General features: G+C 34.8%; 1 protein-coding gene across 1 annotated transcript; it reads right to left on the bottom strand.

Moving 5' to 3' along the window:
* Positions 1–3,269: 3,269 nt before the first annotated feature.
* Positions 3,270–4,045, bottom strand: LOC110379921 (uncharacterized). Its single transcript, XM_021339746.3, has 2 exons — positions 3,995–4,045; positions 3,270–3,698 (listed from the first exon to the last, which is right to left on the bottom strand). The coding sequence occupies exons 1-2, from the start codon at positions 4,043–4,045 to the stop codon at positions 3,270–3,272; spliced, it is 480 nt and encodes a 159-aa protein (XP_021195421.1).
* Between the last annotated feature and the right edge of the window lie 18,216 nt (positions 4,046–22,261).

A 22,261-nucleotide genomic window follows, 5' to 3' on the forward strand; every position in this document is an offset into this window, starting at 1 on the left:
TTTCTAAGGCATAAAGGTACAAGAAGACTGCGTGAGACAAGTCAGATGAGGAAAACTTCTTTATTCAACTTCCATAATTTGTTTGTTTATAGACAATTGACATAATTGCATGCCTCAGAATATAACTCATTACTTTCAGCTGTTTGTAATATTTTCTCGGTAGTAAATCTTAAAAGCGTAGCAACTGGTCTAAATATATGCACCCCGTAATGGGTCAGTCAGATAAGCAGTAAATGTAGAATGATAATATTTCCTTTTTTCTTTGTTTTCCTAAAGGCTCCGAAACTACAAAACCGATCTGAAAAATACTTTCATTGTTGGAAAGCTACACTCTTCCCGTTATGGACAGTAGTTGTTACGGGACGCTGGTGGTAATGCAATTTTTAGACGCAAAATCGCACTAAAAACTCAAGCACTATGAACCCACCCTTATTTATCAGTAATGGCAGCTCAAAAATATACCTGACGTCAGCATCTATATGAGTGAGTGTATGTATGAGTGATAACGTATGTTGTTACCTTAATGTCGTTCCCAATAATCGATCCATCTATTGTTTTAAGTACTAGAGATAGGAATTTGATGTTACTTGTATGGGGCTACTGTCAAAGGTTTATCTTTGGTAGATTTGGTAGATTGAATATTGGAAACGGCTATTAATGCTTAGAGGGTAAGTTGAGACGTTGGTTTTTGTTCTAGAAAGTTCTGATGTATAGGAGATTTTTTGCACACGCTAATTTGTAGATAGCATATTTTTAGAGAGTTCCACTTTATTTTCAGTTAAGTTTTTTATTCTTGAACAAGTAAAATAAAGAAAACTTTTGTACCTACCAAAAAGTATCAGAACTGAACAGAATATCCGTATTTTTGAACGTAGATTAAGTTCATTTCTAATAGATAAGGCATATTACCTCAGTTGAGATATTTCTAAATGATAAAATAGAAACACTATGATTTTTACATGATATTTTGCTCTTAATAAATTAGTGTATAAACTTAATAGGATCAAAATTATTTGTACACCAATTCCATTTGGTAGAACATAGAGCTCTGACATGTTTAATTCTAAGACCTTTCTGCATATCTATGCTCACAAATAAATACATTGAAGAGAATTGAATTGACCTTTACTTGCTTAACTACTAATCATAATACTTCTTTGTTAATATCATAAAGAGGAAACGAAACTACTGAACCACTTTTAAAAATCTTTCATTTGGAAAGAGCTTTTACTTGCATCTAGATGGTTTATTTCTACAGTTTTTGAGAGCCGAATATCTTTGCGTATATCTTTTCCAAAACAAAAAAAAAAAACAGGAAAAAATATTTAATAAAAAGCCTGTCACAATTTTACAGAGGCGAGTTTCAATTTTTTGTGACAGTTTCATAATCAAGTCGATATATCTATTTTTCTATATATTTTTGCCTGAAAACGTACTTAAATACCTAACGACCCGTACCTTTTCAGTCTAATTACATAATAACCACCCAAAACAAAAATGTGAAAGACTGCCAAGTTCGATAATATGGGAATGCTTCGCCTATAAAAGAAGTGAGATCTGAATAAGTACCAAGTTCCATACACATACCTCAGTTAAAAATAGTTACTTTTTAATGATGTTACTTGGCAAGTTTTCACACACCTTGATATAAACCTACTAAACGCAATGAATCAAGTATTTAATTTTCTATTAAAACTTGCCAAGTTACGTCATTAAAAAGTAACTATTTTTAACTGAGGTATGTGTATGGAACTTGGTACTTATTCAGATCTCACTTCTTTTATAGGCGAAGCATTCCCATATTATCGAACTTGGCAGTCTTTCACATTTTTGTTTTGGGTGGGATTTCATTTATTTTTGTGAGGTTGTTTATTTTATTTTTTTCTTATGATATATTAGTTAAGGAAATGTCTCATTTATACTATCTTTCAGATTTTTGAATATGCACTATGCTTCTTACAAAGAAATGAACTAGATTAACTAAATGGACTAGATTTACCAACTGACACGACATGTTATCATTATATTATGTTCGTGGATCAAAGTTACACATTCGTTATTTTCGAAAGTGACTCACACTTGACCGTTTTCAGATTTTTACTTTACTTTGAACTTTACTAAATACAAACCTTTGTAACGAATTTCAGATCGGTACGATCATTCGAAGATTTATTATATAAATTAGTTCGTTTTAGTTCCTTAGGGGTATAAATTTACACCGGGTATAAATTTACACCTTCATTATTTTGAAACCGACTCACACTTGGCCATTTTCAGATTTTTCCCTTTACCTTGACATAAAGATCTACCTCCATGCCAAATTTCAAGTCAATACGACCATTGGAAGTGGTCTAGGTTTTTGATGAGTGAGTCAGTCAGTCAGTCAGTCAGTGAGTGTATAGTAAAAATAGCGATTTTCTGACGTCAATATCTCAAGTCCTACAATAGGTATATTAATGAAATTTTGTATTTTAGATAAGTGAGGGGGTCTCAACAGATACTAGAAATTTGATGTTCGTAAATAAAATAGGTTTTGAGTTATAGGGGGGTCGAATTTGGCCCGAAATGGTTCGTGTAATATAACCCACGGCCGGTGTGTCGCTTTTTTTACTCGAACTTGGCGGACACACTGCCGTGTGTCTAGATACGAAGAGTTTTAGGTTCATTTAACACTGTCACATTTTGCACCGCCATTTATAGGCTATGACGTCACAGATATTTCAGTCTTTCAGTCCCCTGCCTGTGCTAACGTGGGAATTTAAAATATTTATATATATATATAGCGGGTAAAAGGTCTTTTCAATGATATAAGAGGTCATGTGAGGGTAAGCAAGGCTGGTGAGGATGGTAAGTGGATGGGTGACCATGTATTCGCATTGAAAGAAGAAGTTATACAAGAAACAAGGAAAGTAATGATTATAAATGGTTATTGACGAATGGTAGCTTCAGTACTTTTATACTGAAAAACACTTAGGGTGGGTTGCACTATTAAGCTATAACGATAATTGAACCATTTTCAGTTGCCGATTTGAACAATTGCCGGTAATAGTTATGGTTCGGTTATCGTTAAAGTCAAATGGTGCAACCCACCCTAATTAATATTTTTTTTACCTTAATAAATATTAAGGATAGCAGCATTTACACTTACAACGATTATTTACAATTATATAGTGTATATAAAAATATAGTGCAGATAATTTCATACAAAAATTATAAAAAATAAAACACCAAAAAATCACTCAACAACACCCTTTATTACACACAACAACTTACAGCAACAAACTCAACAACGCCTCAACAACCATCACAACCAACTTCAACAACCCAGGCAACAGACTACCACCGATACCTGTCAAAACGTCATCTGTCAAATCTGTCACTGACGAAATGAGTGTTGTAAGCAATCCTTGTAGGTTGACAACATTCGCGGGCGGCGTGTTAGGATTCGCTCCAACCGCGTACTCAGGCAAAGAACGTAAGAAATTCACTATAGCTAAGGCTTGAGAATATAGTTTGAGTAAAGAAGTTTCTAAAGCTCCAAGGTCTACAGGTATCATGCAGCTGATGTTAGCGGGAAGAGTGTCGAAGATTGAGAGGAGAGATAGTAGGAGGTTGTATACGTTGTTTAGAAGAGGTAGTAAGATGTTGACTAATGGGTAGACGGCTGGTAGCTGGACGCTTGTGGCTGATACTGGTTGCTGAAAAAGGAGGAAAAACATTAATTAATACAATTTATTTATTGTTTTTCTCTAGGTTTTCATTTGGTGTAATAGAAAACACGCTCTTGTCATATAACTTTGCCGCTGTTATGTCGGTCATTTCACACTTCGCACGTTCTCATTAGTGTTTTGTTTAGGTATACATTTGACTATCGTAAAGTTAGTAGCTAACTTCGAAGCGGCAAAGATATGTGATGATACTGACTTTTTTCATTATATGCATGGGATATCAAGTAAAATAGATAGTTATATAACTTTTTGAATATTTTCCTTACCGTAACAAATACAGCGGCCACACAAATTAAGATTAAAGAAAACTTAGACATGATTGAACACAAAATGTTTCACCTCCCCTAAAAATATATTTACAATGTTTGTTTTCAAGTAAAAAATACTTTTATATACTTAAACATTACTTAATTTTACTGTGTACAAACGATAGCTGTAATAATTATTATCTTTTAGTAATTTCATATGGATGTTACTACATTATATAATCGAGGAATTTTGCGTAACAATTGCTTAGTTTACTATTTCTGCATACATAGATAGATATAGGTACGTATTATTTATGTCATATAGATAAGGCTAAAATGTTTCGGAAAGCACGATAATCTGTAGGTTTCGGCTGTCATTTGAACATCTTAGGTAGTTTTTAGGGGTAGTCTGACAACCAGTCTTACCAAGGGGTATTGGGTTGCCCGGGTAACTGGGTTGAGGAGGTCAGATAGGCAGTCGCTCCTTGTAACACTGGTACTCAGCTGCATCCTAGGCTAGCATATGATGAAAGTTTTTTTTTCAGAAATATAATACTTTTAAGTAAATACACTAATTTCCAACATTTCAATTTGCAATATGGGCGTTTTCAAAGTTTTGCTTAGTCATGAAATAGAAATGTAACTTGATGATAATAACAGCTATCAAGTAAATAAATACGTTTTTGATGATACGTCATTTTACCGACAAATCCATTTCATTCCTTCAAGGTAGGGCGCGGTCAACCATTTATATGTAGGTATATATAAAACAGTAACTGTAAGTAATTGAGAATCCAATAATGATTATTACATATATTAGGGGAGACTAATATAAAGCTAATTATGATGAGAATAATAAAACTAAAGAGCTATTCATCATCATAATCATCATTTATTTATTGAATAACAATTGCCATTCTGTAGAATTACATAATATGCACATAAAAATTACTAAAACAAGTTGTTTCGTTTAATCAAAAATATTGCAAACTACACGATATACATATGCCGTTGAGTTTCAAATTCGACTTTTATATGTAGGTATAATTACCGTCTTAGCTTTTTCCAAAAAAACAATTACATAACATGTGTTATTAAATAACGATAACAATATAAATTGCATTATATAGCGGTTTTAAATGACCTTAAACTTGTATAGTATTCAAAAACTCAGTAACTGCAAAAACATGTTTTTCACCTTACTAAGAATATTTTGTACTTACACCTGTTCAATGCATGCAGTTTTGATTCGTGAGCATTCTTATAAACTGCAGTATTAACAAGAGCTTCACCTTTTAAATGTTGTTGCGTATTTCACAATTAAAATTTGGACTTTTGTAATAGCTTATCGTCAGTAGAGGGATAAAAATTGGCTGCAAAATCAAGCTAATTCATACTTACATTTGTTGCTCGTTGTTTTATAATGCAAGGCAAACCTTCGGATGAAATTAACAATTTTATTTTGGTTTAAATTACAAGTTCAAAAATGAAAAATAAAGTAGAAGGTGAGTATTTTATTATTTTGTCTATCCTAGACAAAGACTATAAAACCACATCCTAGAGGAGTGAGTCAAAAATAGAAAGTTGGCTTCGCAGCCTGATCATGAGATCAGCATATATACTGAATTTTCCATTACAAGATATTTTTTGGGTCCCATTCCCCCTTTACACACACAGGCGTGATAAGAAACTATGTTATAACTACAATTTATGTAATCGAAAGCAAACAAATTAATTACTTAACAGCTTTTGAAAGAATATTGCACATTCCTTACTATATGATAACAGGTGTATTTATAAAGACAAAATACTGAAATCAATAGACAAACTTAATATAATATAGAATAAGGTTTGACGTACAAAATGCGTCCCTTCGTTTTTGTCTTTGGTCTGTCTCTGGCTGTGCTGGTTAGTATTTTATATTTTTAACCGACCCCAAAAAATAGGAAGATTTTATGTTTGTTTTTTCTTGATCGGGTTGCTGACCGAATTTCGGTAAGGGCGGGAAAACGGGGTGAATTGAACTGACAACCAGCTGTCATTTAGAAACCTTTTAATATCGATATCATTGGCTGTTTCACTTTCACGGCTTCGTTTATCGAAACTTTATCATATCTCGGATTAAATAGAATATATTTTTCATAGGGGTAAATATGAAGTAGCCTGATAGATATGCATACAACTTTAGAATTATAAACTTTTGTACCTATCTTCCCTAAAGTAAACCACGTTTCGTCAATTATAATATCTTCATCTCATGTGATCAAAATATGTACAATAATACAGATTCCAGTAAACCACCGAGAAAGTAATAATATAATTATTTAACTACCATAATTTTTTCAGTATTAATCTGTTATTTTCTCCTTTCAGATCGGTCAAAGCGAAGCCATGATTCCCGCATACTCAGTCTCCGCTCTCCGCCTAGCATTCGACGAGATCTCCACCGTCTTACCCATAGCCAATCAACTCGCCTGTCTGTTGATCCCCTTCCTCATCAACTTGATCAACAACCTCAACAACTTGTCTAACATTGTTCAGAACTTAACGCCTGCGCTGTTGCCATACTTCGGCTGTACTTTACCCCTTTTATATGCGACGTTGACAGATTTAGCTTCTGTCTTATTCTTATACATCAGTGTGTTGATATCTCTGTTCCGATCTAACGTATTAGCAGCGCCAGGCTTGTTGTTGGGCTTGGTGTCTCAGATTCTGAACTTGGTGTTGAATTTGTTGAGTGGTCTGACTGATGGCAGTGGGTTGTTGAGCAGTCTGATCAAGTTGATTACAAGTATTGTTGTTGAGTTGGAAAAGCTGTTGGTTTAAGTTGTTGTTGGGTTTGGAATTAAAAATTGTTTTTTGAAATTTATTTTTGTATTTTATTTGTTTAAATAAGCTATTCGATGTCCTGTTCTCCAAAATATAATGAAACTTTCCTCGGTAACAAAATGTTTGATGCCAAAAATTATCTCTACACGTATGTCTGGAGCATTGTGAGAAGAGCGTGTGAGTGCTTCTTTTATTCTATGTATATATAAAAATTAATCCCTATATCCGTGAAAGGCTGGGCCAATTATGCTGAGAATAAGAGGAGAGATAACTTAGACCCGGGAGAAGGTAATAGGACAGTTTTTGTCGTCACTCGGGAAACAGTTATCTCGGGACGTGGGTGATATCGCGGGTGGAAGCTGTATATAAACTATGTAACAATGTGCGTTTAGTGTATTTAGATAAATAAATAAAATTCACCTAAATTATCTCCACAGTTTAACACTGAAAGCTCTCATTAAACATACAAGAAACATAAAAGCGTTAAGTCTCACACTTTATCGTGAAAGAGCTAAGTGCTAAGACTGAATTGATTATTTTTTCATGAGAACTGTCGGCACGGAGTATAAATAAGAAAGCAATTTGAAAGAGCCGCTTAAGAACTTCAGTTTGAAAGAATTTTACGAGTTTAATCTCAGTTTATAGCTGAGTTATTTAAGTACAGAAATAGTTTGATTTTTTTTTTTGAGAAAAAAATTATTTTTTTATGTTTTTTAAAACTGGTTTTTAATTAAGAAACTGGCATCCAGACGATCGGTTTTTGGCTACCGAGGATATTCACGCAAGACAAAGTAAGTACCTATAGCGCCCAGGAATTTGCGCACTCTTATAGCTCGATGGGAAAAGCTATACGACACGACCGGGGAGAGATTACAAGCAGGTCCGACATTAACGTGCTCTCCGATGCACGGGTGTATCAATCACCAACTTCCAGACTCCGGGCTACTTTAAGAATGTCAAATAAATCCCATAAAACGATTTGGCTGGCACAAATCAATTCAAGCACAGTTCCATCCTCTGAGCCTTTTTCCCAACTATGTTGGGGTCGGCTTCCAGTCTAACCGGATTCATCTGAGTACCAGTGCTTTACAATAAGCGACTGCCTATCTGACATCCTCAACCCGTTACCTGGGCACTTCAAGCACTGTTGTTACTGTTACAGCCTTTTCCCACGACTGGGCTGCTTCCTCCTCTCACACGGAGAAGGATTGAGCGTTAATCACCACGCTTGCTCAGCGCGGGTTGGTGATTTCAGACTTCAAGCATAGTAATTGAGTAATTTTTTAATGGGCTTAGTATTTTCTCTTTGTCTAGCTGAAATTGTAGACTCTAATGTAAAGGTTATTCCTGTCCCATGAAGGGCACGGTAAGCCGGCAAAACCGAATAGTATTAGAAGCAGTCGTGAAAATGCAACGTCAGAGGCCGTCAGGCGGATTTGAGATAATCCGACATTACAAGTCTAGCTTTATGAGCCTGTAGTTCACTCAATAAAGACTAGGTATTCTAATATTACTAATGTGTGTATTCCTAAGTCGTGGTGGCCTAGTGGGCAAAGAACCAACCTCTCGAGTATGAGGGCGCGGGTTCGAATCCAGGTCAGGTAAGTACCAATGCAAATTTTCTAAGTTTGTATATAATTTCTAAGTATATCTTAGATACCAATGGCTGATAAAAAGTTGAAGGAAAACATTTTAAGGAAACCTGGACTATATATGTATAGTTTGAAATCACCAACCCGCATTGAGAAAGCGTGGTGATTAATGCTCAATCCTTCTCCGTGTGAGAGGAGGCCTGTGCCCAGCGGTTTGACGATAAAAAGGCTGTAACAGTAACAGTATAATATAAATAAATATACTTGACACTTTTTCACACTCAGTCGGTTAGCCCCATGGTAAGTTATTAATTAACTTGTATAATGGGTTCTAACACAACTACAAACTACATATACATAACACCCAGACCGCGGCCAACAAGCATTCGAACCCGGGACCTCAGGCACGGCAGTCCGGCATGGTGACCATTGCGCCATCGAGGTCGTTAATATGACTAGCGTGTGTGTTCCTTTATTATTCAGTTTACTGGCCAGTGGTTATGACATCATGAATCCGACGCTATATACTGTATCTACTGGTGATTGTACTGTGGTACTGTGGTGGTAGTGAGGCAATATGTGTGACGTATTTTCAGTGTGACGCACTATTCTCAATATGACGTCAATGCACTGACCAGTACGGTAGACTGCACATCAGTGGTAACTGTCATGCACCTTAAATCAATAGTAATAAGTACGATTTTCCTATAAAACTGTCACCACTGACCTGAAGTTGACTGTACCTCTACCATGAGTTTTAAGCGACTGTATTTGTCGATACTCGATACCAACTAAAATGTACAGCTACAGCTAGACAAAGGGGTTGGCTAACTGCGTTGAGGAGGTCAAATAGGCAGTCGCTCCTTGTAAAAAACTGGCACTCAGCTGCATCCGGTTAGGTTGGAAGCTGATCCCAACATAGTTGGGAAAAGGTTTGTCAGATGAGACAATAAGGCTAGGCTATAACTATTTAGACATAATACTGATTTTCAATTTGTAACATTAGTTAGCACAGAATAACAAGAATAAATAATGATAACAGACCATTCGTGCCTAATCGAGAAAACTTATCGATTTTAAAATCGATTACATTATCACTCGATTTTATATAAAAGCAATATAATATTACGTGCACGTATTTGAATGTTAAGATTTGTTAAGAATTGTGATAGTTTTTTTATTATTTTTTAAAGTAAAAGTGGTGTTAATGTATTGTTTTAATGAGTTGTGAATAATGATTTGTAGGAAAGATGATTTTAAATATATTTTTGTTTCTTTTTTATACAGTGTTGGTAAGTAATCTTTTTACATATCATGTTCTTGGCTATTTTGCAGTTTCTACTACACTAGCACACAGGTACAACCAAAATCAAAATCGGTTCAGCGATTTCTGAGAAACACGCGTTTTACCAATAATTAGCAATATTATTTTATTTATAATTCGATATTCATTCATAAAGTTATTTTAAGGTCCCAGTATTTTGAAGTGTAACAACATTTCAAGATTCGTTAAGATAAGCTTTGAACTCTAATTAAAATCAATATCCCGAAAATAAAGCTGAAAAGTTTGTTCGTTTGCTTGAACACGCTTATCTTAAAAAAAAATACATTAATAATCAGCGAATTTGTACCCCTGTTTTTATTTATATTTAAGCCTCAAGCATCTCTTTTTCATACAAATTCAATAAAATAAAATGAAGTGTCCAATTCTCCAAGCAATATTAATGGTTGTTACCTTTTTTCACAATACAAACGTAGTGATCAATCATCTTTGCATTTCAGGTATCCTCTAACAACGGACTCAACGGATCTCCGGTAATTCCGGCCCAAACATATCCGTTTTATCAGCAAAATGGCTACCCTAACCTGCCAAGCGATTCTACACCTTATTTACAAAACGCGATGGTTCAAAATCAGCCGTCACCAAACTTATCTCCTTCTAACATACGGCAAATGTTAATAAATAAACTTTTGTCGAACCAGCCTTTGCAAACGAATTTCAACCCTAATGCTGGGGGTTATGGTTCGAATTCGGTTGGGTATCCTACTAATCCGGTAGCTGCTAATACCGGTAATGGTTACTACGCAGCTCCATTAGTTGAAAATTATCAAATACCAAGTACAAATAAACAAGAAACAGCGACAGAGCCTAACACAGAAGGAAAACGCAAGAAACATAAAAGAAGAAGATCAAAATCTAGAAGGAAACTTGAAGAATCTAATAATAATGATGGTCCTATTGAAAAAGCAGACGATACAGAAGATACTGATGCAGAACTACCTAGAAAGACCAAGAAACGTTCGCGCAAACGCAACAATGATTGTCCCACACAGGACGCTTCAACAATACAAACAGAGAACGAAACCAGACAGCATTCTAGAACTAAAAAGAGGAAGAATAAGGAAAATGAAGAAGGCAGTGTTCCTGATGAAGAAACGAAGGTCGAAAATCCTAGAGCCAGGAGGCGTCGTAAGAAAAAGTCAAAATCTGAAGGCAATGATGTTGAAAAGGTGCCTTCTGATAATATAGTACCCAAAAATTCTACACCCTCTAAAGCATCAAAGGTAAAACAAGAAGATCTAAACATAGAAAAAGAAGGAATTGCAGAAGAAAACAGAGTCGCTAGAAATTCAAAACCAGAAACAAATGATTTAACGAAATTAATTCCAAATCTGCCAGAAGGTTTTGCCACCGCTTTCAATTTTAACGGAATGCCACAATTTCAAAATAATCCTGCTATGAGTAGTTTCTTGGCTAATTACGAAAATATCTACCAATCTATGATGCCTAAAAATCAGGAGCCAGCCGTTAAGAAAATCAACAAAGTACCAGCTAATAAGCCTAGACCACAGCAGAGAAGAAAACCTGTAGTAAAAAGTAAAAATGCAACAATAACTGCTAATACGACAAAATCAGCAAACACTAGTTCTCCACTAGAGTTTACTGCAGTAACTCCTAAAATAAATGTAGTCGCTAAAAATAAAACGATATACATCGATGGCATCAAGCGACCAAATACCAACCCAATGCCAAAGAATGAGAGCTCAAAATCGAATGAAGAACCTTCTAAAGTAGAAGAAGTTACTAATGTAGGTGTAAAAAACGATGAAACAGTTGATGAAAATGAAGAAATCGATGATGAAAATGATAATATTGATAATGATGGTGATAATACTGATTTCGAAGTTCCTCCCGATCCAGATTATAGCAAAGGATACATAGCTGACTATTATCCACAGTTTGCAGACAGCGTTGTCAACACGGCAAATAATAAAGAGGTATATATAAAAAACTTAGGTGACACCAAATATTATTACGCTGTAGATAAAGGAAACGGTGACATAGGCCGAATGCGATTCGAAAGTTTCACACTCCCTGAGAGAGTACCAAAAGACTATGAAAAGAATAAAAAATATGAAGAAATAGAAATGGCAAGCGTTAAAAATGCAAGTAAACCTATTAAAGAAAATAAAGAAGAAGTACTAGAATTTCGTAGCCCACCACTTTTAGAAACCGTTGATTTTGAAACTAGAAAAGTAGAAAGACATAACACAGATACTGATCATTACTATAATTTTAGTGATAGTGAAAATGATGATTTTAATCATAGATATGCAGGAGAAAAATCTTCGATCTATTCTGAAGTTAAAACACATCATACTGGTACTAACGACAATGCAATTAAAAATAATAATGAAAAACAAAAGAAAGAGGTCGAAACAGTATTTGCTAAGTCCAAAGTTGTGAAATACGGGCCAGGTTATAATCCTTATGATCAAGCTAAAAGTAGCTCTAATGTTGAAGGAATAACGTATATTTTGGCTTCTCCAGTGGATGAACCTGAATTTTATTGGTCGTAAAATCTAGAAATAAAATGGTGTTTAACTAGACTGTATTTGAGATTTTTTTGTGAACATAATTTATTTTTGTGTGTAAGTATTAAATTATTTTATTTATGCTTTATAGTTTTGATCTTTTTCTTTTCAATAGTTTTACTTTTTTTTTTGAATCCACAGCAGTTTACTGTATATTTTTTTAAAACTTGTAACTCACATTTGTTTTTACAGTTTTTTAATTTGTTTCACCGACTATTATTTATTTGACTTTAACTGTCAGTTGCACAAAGCTCCATTAAAGTTAAAGATGCATTCAATATATTGCTGTCACTTTTTATCTTGTTGACAAAGAAAGAGTCAGCAATAGATATAATGAAGCTTTAACTTTAATGGAGCTTTTTGCAACTGACGGTAAGTTAATAAGGAACAGTCGACGAAGAGTTTTCTACCAGTTTGACAATACTTTTCCTGTGATCTTAATGTTTCATGACGTTCAAATGAATCTTAAATAAATACTTTATCATCATCATCCGAGCCTTTTCCCAACTATATTGGAGTCTGCTTCCAGTCTAACCGGATGCAGCTGAGTACCAGTGCTTTACAAGGAGCGACTGCCTATCTGACACGCTCAACCCAGTTACCCGGGCAACCCGATACCCCTTGGTAGAGTGGTAAATAAATAAATACTTTACAATACCCTAATATCAATGAAAAATAACACAGTAATTTTCCAATATACCTCTATTAACAAGCTCTAACGAGCCCTCCTTTCATATCACGTCACCTCTATGACAAGTTTCAATAAGGTCTAGTTACGGTCACTAACGCACAACAATAGATTATTTTCTTTATCAATATTTTCTGCGAAATCTGTCTGCCCTTCACTTATGACAGACTAGCTGTGATTTGCGGTTTTACTCGCTTGCTTATTACTTTTATTTATTCTTAGAGAAGGCTTACGGACTAATCACATTATTATAGGTAACATATTATATTAATAACAAGCCTCCACAGATAATTTCAACCTATCGACAGATACAAGTGTAATACGTATGTAGCTATCATACAGTTACAGTCTTTATTCCATAGTTACCTTCACTTTGAGTGTAATTGCTAGCCAGCCCTATTGTAGTATTGGTGGCCGAGGATAAATTTCATTTTTGCGGTTAGCCTCGTTATTCTTTAGGCCTTCTATAAACTATTTTATGATGCGGATTCATCAAAATCGTTTCAGTAAATTTCTTAGAAAATTGATGAGACTAATATTTCCAATGGATTTACTTGCGTTTAGAGATAAATTAGCCCATAGCCAATTCTAGGACTCCTCTCCATACCAAAATTCCAGTCCAATGGATCAGGTATTTTTACTGTGAATGTGTAACAAACCAACTTACATACACACTCTATTTATGACATAACATAGTTAGGATAAACTTATTTCTGACCTTTCTCCTTTCTCTCATAAGCTTGATGTGTATTATTTATTTAAGGGTTATTTACTTTTCGTTATTTACCTACGTAGAAGGGTCCAGTCTAGATTATTTACTCCCTTGATTGAAGCTAGTTTTAATTAAATTCTTTTCACAAATCTAATCTCAATGTTTAGATTTTCATTATGAAGTTTTGGGTCTATTAATATTGAGGCTATTTTAGTACTAAATTAGTCTGATAAGTTCTTCTTAGGAGTAAATTCATTTGTTTTTATTTGGCTAGTTGATGCTATTGCTCGTGAATAGGTTGAGAAGTTTAGATAGGCCGTTGACCTATGTAGAACATCCAAGGAAAAGGCTAGGCAGATGATAATTTTCAGTTGTTGAGAATAGATCATATAAGTAATAAAAATGTACTTGAAAGAAAATCAGATAGGTAAATAGACTCAATGAAATAAAACAACATAAATAATGTTATTAACATAATAGTTTTATTTGTAAGTAAAATATAAAGATCTTACAGATACGTATACTCGTCTTCCAAAAATAACATATAAAGATATTTCTGCCATTCAAAACACACTCTTAACTCAAAGACAATAAAGCTAAAAATGCATCAAGGTCCTCCCAATCAAAACTGTCATCATCATTCAATATTTCAGCTATCAACATCGTTTCTAACAACCCATCATCAGAGTCCCTTTTACTTGACTTTGACTTTGATTTAACAGCAGTCTCTTTATACAATGATGATGGGGGTAAAGCAGGTGATGGTAAATACGAAGGGTTAAGGGACGGTGATGAAATATCTTTAAAGGGTGAGGACTTTGTCACTGTTGAAGTTGGTGATGAAGAAACAGGCGATAAATCTGAAGAAGCCATTTCTAAAACCGGTGAATTGAATGAAGTAAAAGTGGAAAAGTCTATAGCTGGAGTTTTTGGAGAATAAATTGGTGAATACAAGTTAGGTAATACTGAATTTGTTTGCATTAGGTTCACTCGTGGTAATGCTTGAGGTTCTAATCCAGAATATGCGTAAGGATTGACAGCAGAACAAATTGATGCCTTAACATTTTGGGTTATTGATTTCAAATATGATTTGCATGAACATAAGAGTTGTTCTGTAAAGTTTGATACCATTTCACTAAAATTAGGTGCCATGTAAGACATAGATTGGGCTACAGAAGTAGAAATTGATGGTGAGCTAGAAATGGGAGAAAAGGAAGGAGCAGGATAGTAAGTAGTAGGTATAGATTCAACAGGAATGGTAGGTGGTGAAAACAATAATGAATTTGGAACATAATCTTCGGTAACTGGAGATGAATAAGGAGTAACTTCAGGTATTATTATGTAAGGATTTATGATATTTTCAACATAATATCTATTGACATTAGGTCTCAATGTTTCTTTAGTGTTAAGCCAAGTATCAGCAGAAAGGTAACTGGAAGGTTTGTTTCTAGAAAAAGATTTTGAATCCTCCAAGGTTTTTGTACAATTTCGCAATACGTCAAATTCAAAAGGAGTTGAGTATACTTTTGAAGACTGAAATGGAAATAATGGGTTTTCTTGCCTTATTTTTGGTGAAAGAAATGGTAACGTTGCATCTAATATTTTATCAGCTGCTGTAAAAGGTATATGATTTGAAGGCTCAGGTAAACTAGGCTTGAAAGACACTGAAGCCACATTAGACTCAACTCCAGGTTTTGATCTGGGTAAAAATCCAGGTAAATAGGGAACGTTGTAAGGTATTTTTGGTGTCGGAACCATAGATTTAGGAGTATCTAATATTTTAACTGAATTTAATGAATTAAAATTGTTTATTGGACTTTGCATATTACAATACTGAGTTTCTGTATATGATAATCGTTCACAGGAATATGGAAATGGCTCAGGTGTTCTTACTCTTGGTAAACGCCTAGATCTATAATACAAAGGATATGGTAATGAATTTGCTGAATTAAATGGTAAATTATCAGGAGCCAAGAAATCTGGTGTAGGTATGGCCTTTGAAATTGGTGGTACAACCACATCATTAGTTCTTAAAAATGAACTTACATCATATCTTTTAATAGGTTCTAAAGGAACAGGAGGCAATGATTGTAAACTTGATACTGATGGTAATCTATTTGGTCCAGCAGAATAAATATCTGAGGAAGTTAACGTTGAAGATGTAGGCAATTTTATAGGAGATGAAAAGAGTGGATTTTTATATGGTAAAGACACTTTTGGTGGAAGAGTATAAGGAGTAACATTTCTACTACAATCATTAGGTAACAACCTTTTACCTAATCTCTCAGGCATTTTCACATCTTTCAAAGACGATTGATCAATCTTAGGCACAGGCAAAGCTTTAGATGATGAAGTAAAAGTGATCGGTGATGAGAATTGTCTGACCACCCATCCTGGTGCAGCTGGTGAGAACAGCTTCGACATTATATCTTCACCGTCCCATATTAACGGTGATTTGGTGATCGGTGATGCTTCGGCGGAGAAGGTAGACAGTGGTTTTGGCTGGATTGGAGTCACTATGCCTATTGTGTCTGATAGTGGCAGAGTAAATCCTTTTAATGTTGTGATGATCGTCTGTGAAGAAAGAAAACAGAATTTATGATTAATAAATTGTATTACTTGAACTTTAGATGAATGCTTAATCTCGATATAACCGGTCAAAGGCGCAGAGGTAGGCCAAAACTGCGGTGGTTGAGTGTCGTAAAGAAAGACATGAAAATCTGCGAACTCGAAGAGGAAGATGTCCGGGATAGAGCGAAGTGTGCCACATTGAGCGACTACCTCCATAACAGGAGGTGCAGAAAATTGAAAAATACAAAGTATTTTCGAAATTTTACTTAAGTACATAATATAATAAAATACGACATTATTAGGTGTGACCCTATATAATAATAAGCCTCAAAGTATTTTTTGATGGCTTTGCTTATCTCCTTACACGGGATCCAAACCCTGCCACATTTGAATATAATGGGCTTTACATATCGCTGTAACTCTTTATGCTGTGCCCTACCGGGTCCATATTGTTTCAAATATATTGTTTAAACTTTATAAAAATACCACCTGTATTACATATGGAATGCAAATAAAGATTTGAATTTGAATTTGAATTTAAACACACGTAAGAACCATAGAACACAACGATTTTCCCCTTAATAAAGATTCTAAAATTAAAACATTAATGGACCTTTGGCCCAAGTCCACTGATAATATAAACGCCAGTTTTACTTAAAACCACAGTTTACTAAGAAACACGTTCAATTTTGAAAGTAAATAGTTGTCATCATCTCATCTCCCGAGCCTTTTCCAACTATGTTGGGGTCGGCTTGGAGTCTAACTGGATGCAGCTGAGTACCAGTGCTTTACAAGGAGCGATGAGTTCCACAACCCAGTTACCCGGGCAACCCATACCCTAGGTATAGTTATCGGCACGGATAATGAGTTCTCGGCGGAAGAGTGGGGATCGCTTTGCGCACTGTACACTTATGGCAATAAACCAATAAATCACTTCTGCGCAGGTGAAGGTCAGGGCTCAATATCCTTGCCGATGTTATAAGACTGTTATCACACTTACTGGCTTCTATCTAGCCGTAACAGCGGGGACCTACAGTTTAACGTGCCATCCGAAACACAGTCATTGGTGTCAAAGATATACTTAGAAAGTACATACAGGGTACATCCTATCCTACTATAATATTATAAACGCGAAAGTTTGTATGTATGGATGTATGGATGTTTGTTACTCTTTCACGCAAAAACTACTGAATGGATTTTAATGAAACTTTACAATAATATAGCTTATACATCAGAATAACACATAGGCTACAATTTGTAAACATATTGTTCGAAATACTAAACCTGCGCAGACGAAGTCGCGGGCACCAGCAAGTAATAAAAATATTGAAAACGTTTGCTTATAATGTCAGTGAACTTGGCTTTTGTAATTTGTTCACGTTCATTTGTTTTACTGCTCTCCAGTGTAAAATCAAGTTGACAAAATGCTAACCTACGTTACGCAAACCTTAGATAAAAAACGTAGGTAATAAAAACTTTTTTCACACAGCCTTTTTATTTTATGAAATGAGATTTGTTCGCTCGTATTTGGGTACTTAAATATTTGATCGGAGCACGGAGGAAGGAAAGATTGCGGAGATGCCATAATACAGGTAGACCAGGCGCCTTTTGGTAGGTCAGTTACTAGAACTAGCAAGTCGTTCGGGTTCCGGGGTCAAATCAAAACCAATCTGTCAAAGATCAAATAATGACGGGAGCTATAAAGGCGTATAAGGGTGGATTAGTAACGTTCCTCGTCACCCGAACACCCGCATTTAATTTTACACGCCACTTTCTTAGGAGTTTGACATATCCGCGTTATGACATATCCGCTAGTCATTTTGTTTTCTATGGATCACAGTGTTTCGACAGAAATGTAATGAGCGTAAAAAGCAGTTTGTATTTGGTTTTTAATGTATTTATTTTGGAAATTATTGTTGAAAGTTGTTGTTTGTTATTTAATTAAACGAATGAATTTTAAATGTATATACTTATACTAACATAATAAAGAGTATTTTGTTTTGTTGGTTTGTTTAAAGTTTCTCAAACTACTGAACCGATTTAAAACATTCTTTCAGTGTTAGGGAGTTAAACTATTCCCGAGTAACATAGACTATATTTCAGGGAAGTCTAGTAAATGAATGTCTTTGGTTTTTATAGTTTTAAAACTTACCTGACAAATCACAAATACAAGCAACAGTTTCGCCCCCATACTGCTTACTTAGAAACGAAATGTCATATTAACATGAATTTATAAGTTACTGTTAAGTAATTAGAACAATCAATTCCAGGAAAATTAATGTGTAACTAAGTTACTTAAACATTTAAATTATGTGTGGGTTTCATGTTTTACAATGTTTGTATATTGTTACTATGTTATGTATTTTAAAACATTTTAGGACCATGTAAAATCAAATGTAAATCCTCTGTATTCCATGTTTTATGCAAACAAATCTTGTATAATTTTTGCTTACTAAAATATAACCAGTTGCTTTTTCCCAATTAGGTACGTTGGAGTCGGCTTCCAGTCTAACTGAATGCAGCTGAGTAACAGCAGTGTCTTACATGGAATGACTGCCCTGTCTGACCTATACACCCCTATACCTCTATTCGATAGGTAAGACTGGTTGTCAGAGTTCTGGCTTCTGATACCCGTAACAACTGCCAATGATGATGAATGATGTTGACTGCGAGTGATGGAATGGAGACCATATTTTCTTGTACTAGTTTAAATTAAAGAAGAAAGGATTTATCAAGCCTACTTTCCACAAATGCCTGCTTAGATAAGATACCTATCGCCATTTAACTATTTTTTACAATAAAAAATCAAGGCAAAATATAAATTATTGCAGTTAATGTTGCTACTAGACCAACGTGACAATATAATGTCTACAATAGATAACATTAAAAAAACTATGTACCTATTGCAAAACGCTGAAATAATAATCTAAAAGTATTACGTATTCAAAGAAAGAATAATAGATATTACAATATTGTACAAAGCTACGTGACTTTCTTACGAATTGATAACAAGTAAGAAATAATATCAGAATTGTTTTATCAAATGTAAGATGTTATGAAATTGAATAAAGTAAGTACCTAAATGTTCCTTTATTATTGCCAAGAAAAAGTTTAACAAATTGAAGTTGCTGAAACGTAAATGGAATACGAATTTCATGATTAACTATTGATCTGAAATTCATACTGACTAAGAAAGTAACATATCGGCATAAAATGAAAGATTATGAGGAAAAGCGAGATAGGTAAGTAGCAAAGGCTCAAAACGACAAAACGAGAAATAGAAAAAAAACTATATCTTTAGATTTTAACTTTTTTTGTTTCTCCTTATGTATTTTTCAACATTACTACATAGTATAAATTATTTTAATAGATTAGATTAGGAAGGTTCATAATAATATGTATGTACATATAATAACATCCATTCAATAGTGCGACCGTGTGAAGCCGGGGCGAGTCGCTAATAACTGATATAATTGGCATTCTTTATACATATGTACTTAGATTCCTAAGAAGTTTTCGAGGTCGTTTCACCAAAGTACTTCTCGATAGAGGACTATCCCAAGGTTAGCCACTGAGTAAAGTGGCTAACCATTGCGTCCAGTCGGAAGCCTGTGGTACTGGGACTAGTCGCCCCACATCATAAGTAAATAGGAAGGTTGACTCTTTATTTTGAAAGTTTAGTCGGTCAGATCCTGACCGGATATCTAATCGTTGTTTCTTGCGCACTGCCATTTGTCTCCATAGTTTTATGATAGAGCCCGATCAAACTAACGGTTAAATAATTTTGCTTTGTTTTTGCAAAGTTTGCTTCAATTAATGTTGTTTTTTTGTTAAGTGATTTCTCTTATTCTTTTGGATCAGTTTTTGTCATATCTGTCTCTGGTTATGCTAGACGAAATGGTTTTTTATGTGTAACAATTCATTCGTGATTGTTTTTGTTTTATCCTGTTACGCTAACTGTATGCTAAGCTAAGTGTAGTATTGCCAAGCGGGACCCAATAGGGCCAAGGCCTGCCGGGGCTGTGGGTTGTTCGAAAGAGATACCGCGGCCCTGGTACATAAAAGGCCCACGACGGAACACGACGGTTTTTAGTCAGTAAGAGTCTGACACTCCCTCACCGCTGCTAACCTACAGCGGGAGGGGTCATTTGATGATTATTGACGTCGTTAAAAAAAAAGTGTACCTAGTATTGCCGAGTTCCAGAAATCTGCAGGCATTACCGAGGTAGAGGTATTTATAAAATTTTAATTTTAATCAATTTTATATCTACCTAACCTGGGGTTGTTTACCTATTCCAAAACCGTTACCTAATTCTGGTTAAAGTCTATTGAAGCTATCATTCTATTCTACTTACTTTTTAATAATAATATGATAACTAAGTAGAATGAATGATAATAAGCCATAGTATGTAGCAGTGTCTTTTGAATGGACCACCACTAAAATATTATCTTCTAGGAAATAAAGCGTTGTCTTCTGTGACAGTCTGATGGAATTTTTCAGGAGCTCTTCTTTTTAATCAACCTACTTAACTATTTTGCCAATAAGGGTAAAAACAAACACAACAAATAATGACATCCACACATTTATTACCACCACATAAAATTAAACAAATAAATAACTTAAAACCTTAATAAATGTAGTTATAAGGTCCAAAACCGCAAGAATTGATGGGCGAAACTACAGGACTGATTGGACCAATCACAGGATTAATAGGAGACAAACCATACTCCAATGGCGAACCAAAACCTGGAACTATAATTTCTGGAGTAGACGCAGGTAAAGTGTTACTCAATAAGTTACTGACAACCAACAGTTGTAAAGCATTTGCCAAGTTATTAGCGACCGTACTGTCTTGTATTATGGTCGTAGATGGCAAAGCAGGGTTGGTGATGACAGTTTCCAGTCCGTATGGTGCTCCTAGGATTGGGGGAGCGTAGTTCGGTCCGATGATCATCTGGTTCGGTAGGATGGTTTCGCTTACCGGCAGAGGGAGGATGTTTGGACCGCAATTTGGTAGGATCCGGTTTAAGCATTGCGCGTTGAGGGTCTGAAAAAAAAGGGTTTTGGTTAGATATGTAGGTGGTTTTATATTGTTAGAGTAGTTGAGATAGGTTATGGTGAATTTTAATTTGTCGAAGTATTGCTATGGTTTTCGGTTAAATAGACATTAATAAGTGCCAAATAACCTTTTATAATTACCTAGCTTCCTGAAGCGGTTTTACCCACGTTTCGTGGGAACTACTGCTCACAGGGATAAAAAGTAGCAAATAACCTTTTTTGATAAATGGACTATCTAACACTGAAATACTTTTTCAAATCAGAGCAGTTGTTCCTAAGATAGGCGCGTTGAAACAAAGTCATTTTTTCAGCTTTAGTAAATGGATACTGATAGATTATTAAAATAAATATTGGATTTCTTACTTACATTTATTATTGCAAATTGAATGCAAATGATAGCAATGAATTTTGCAGCCATCTCAACGTTTTGAGAATTCAAACTCCTAAATTAATTAAATTGTAAATAATGGTTCGTTATATTAACACCAGTTTATATACTAAAATATTATCTAAAACTGCAGTTTTATCGGTAAGTTGCTACTATTATCTGCAGTTGGGTAAATCGTTGGGTAATGTCAGATAATGAATAACAAAACTATCTTTTTACTTAAAACCTGGCATGCAAAATCTAATAGGAGCTTTTAACAAAAAAAACACGCTCCTGGGATTAGTTTTCAGGTATTTTCATTTTCAGGCAGGCAAGCGCCACCAACATAGAAAATTTTTATTTCAAGGATTTTACCTGAAATCGACATCTTCACCAAAACAATAGTAGGCACCTACAATGGTGTTTTGTTTTGTTTTGATTATTTACTAGCGTGGAAACTACTGTGCGTACTGAGATAAATATAGCATCTGTGACTCGAGAAGAGCGTAGTTTTCCACCAGTGAATTTTATTTTCAAGTTGCTTCAATAGGTTCGGAGCCTTTGCTTAGCCTTACTTTGACTTTGACTTTG

The sequence above is a fragment of the Helicoverpa armigera genome, chromosome 27, assembly GCF_030705265.1.
Source record: "Helicoverpa armigera isolate CAAS_96S chromosome 27, ASM3070526v1, whole genome shotgun sequence".
NCBI classification, from domain to species: domain Eukaryota; kingdom Metazoa; phylum Arthropoda; class Insecta; order Lepidoptera; family Noctuidae; genus Helicoverpa; species Helicoverpa armigera.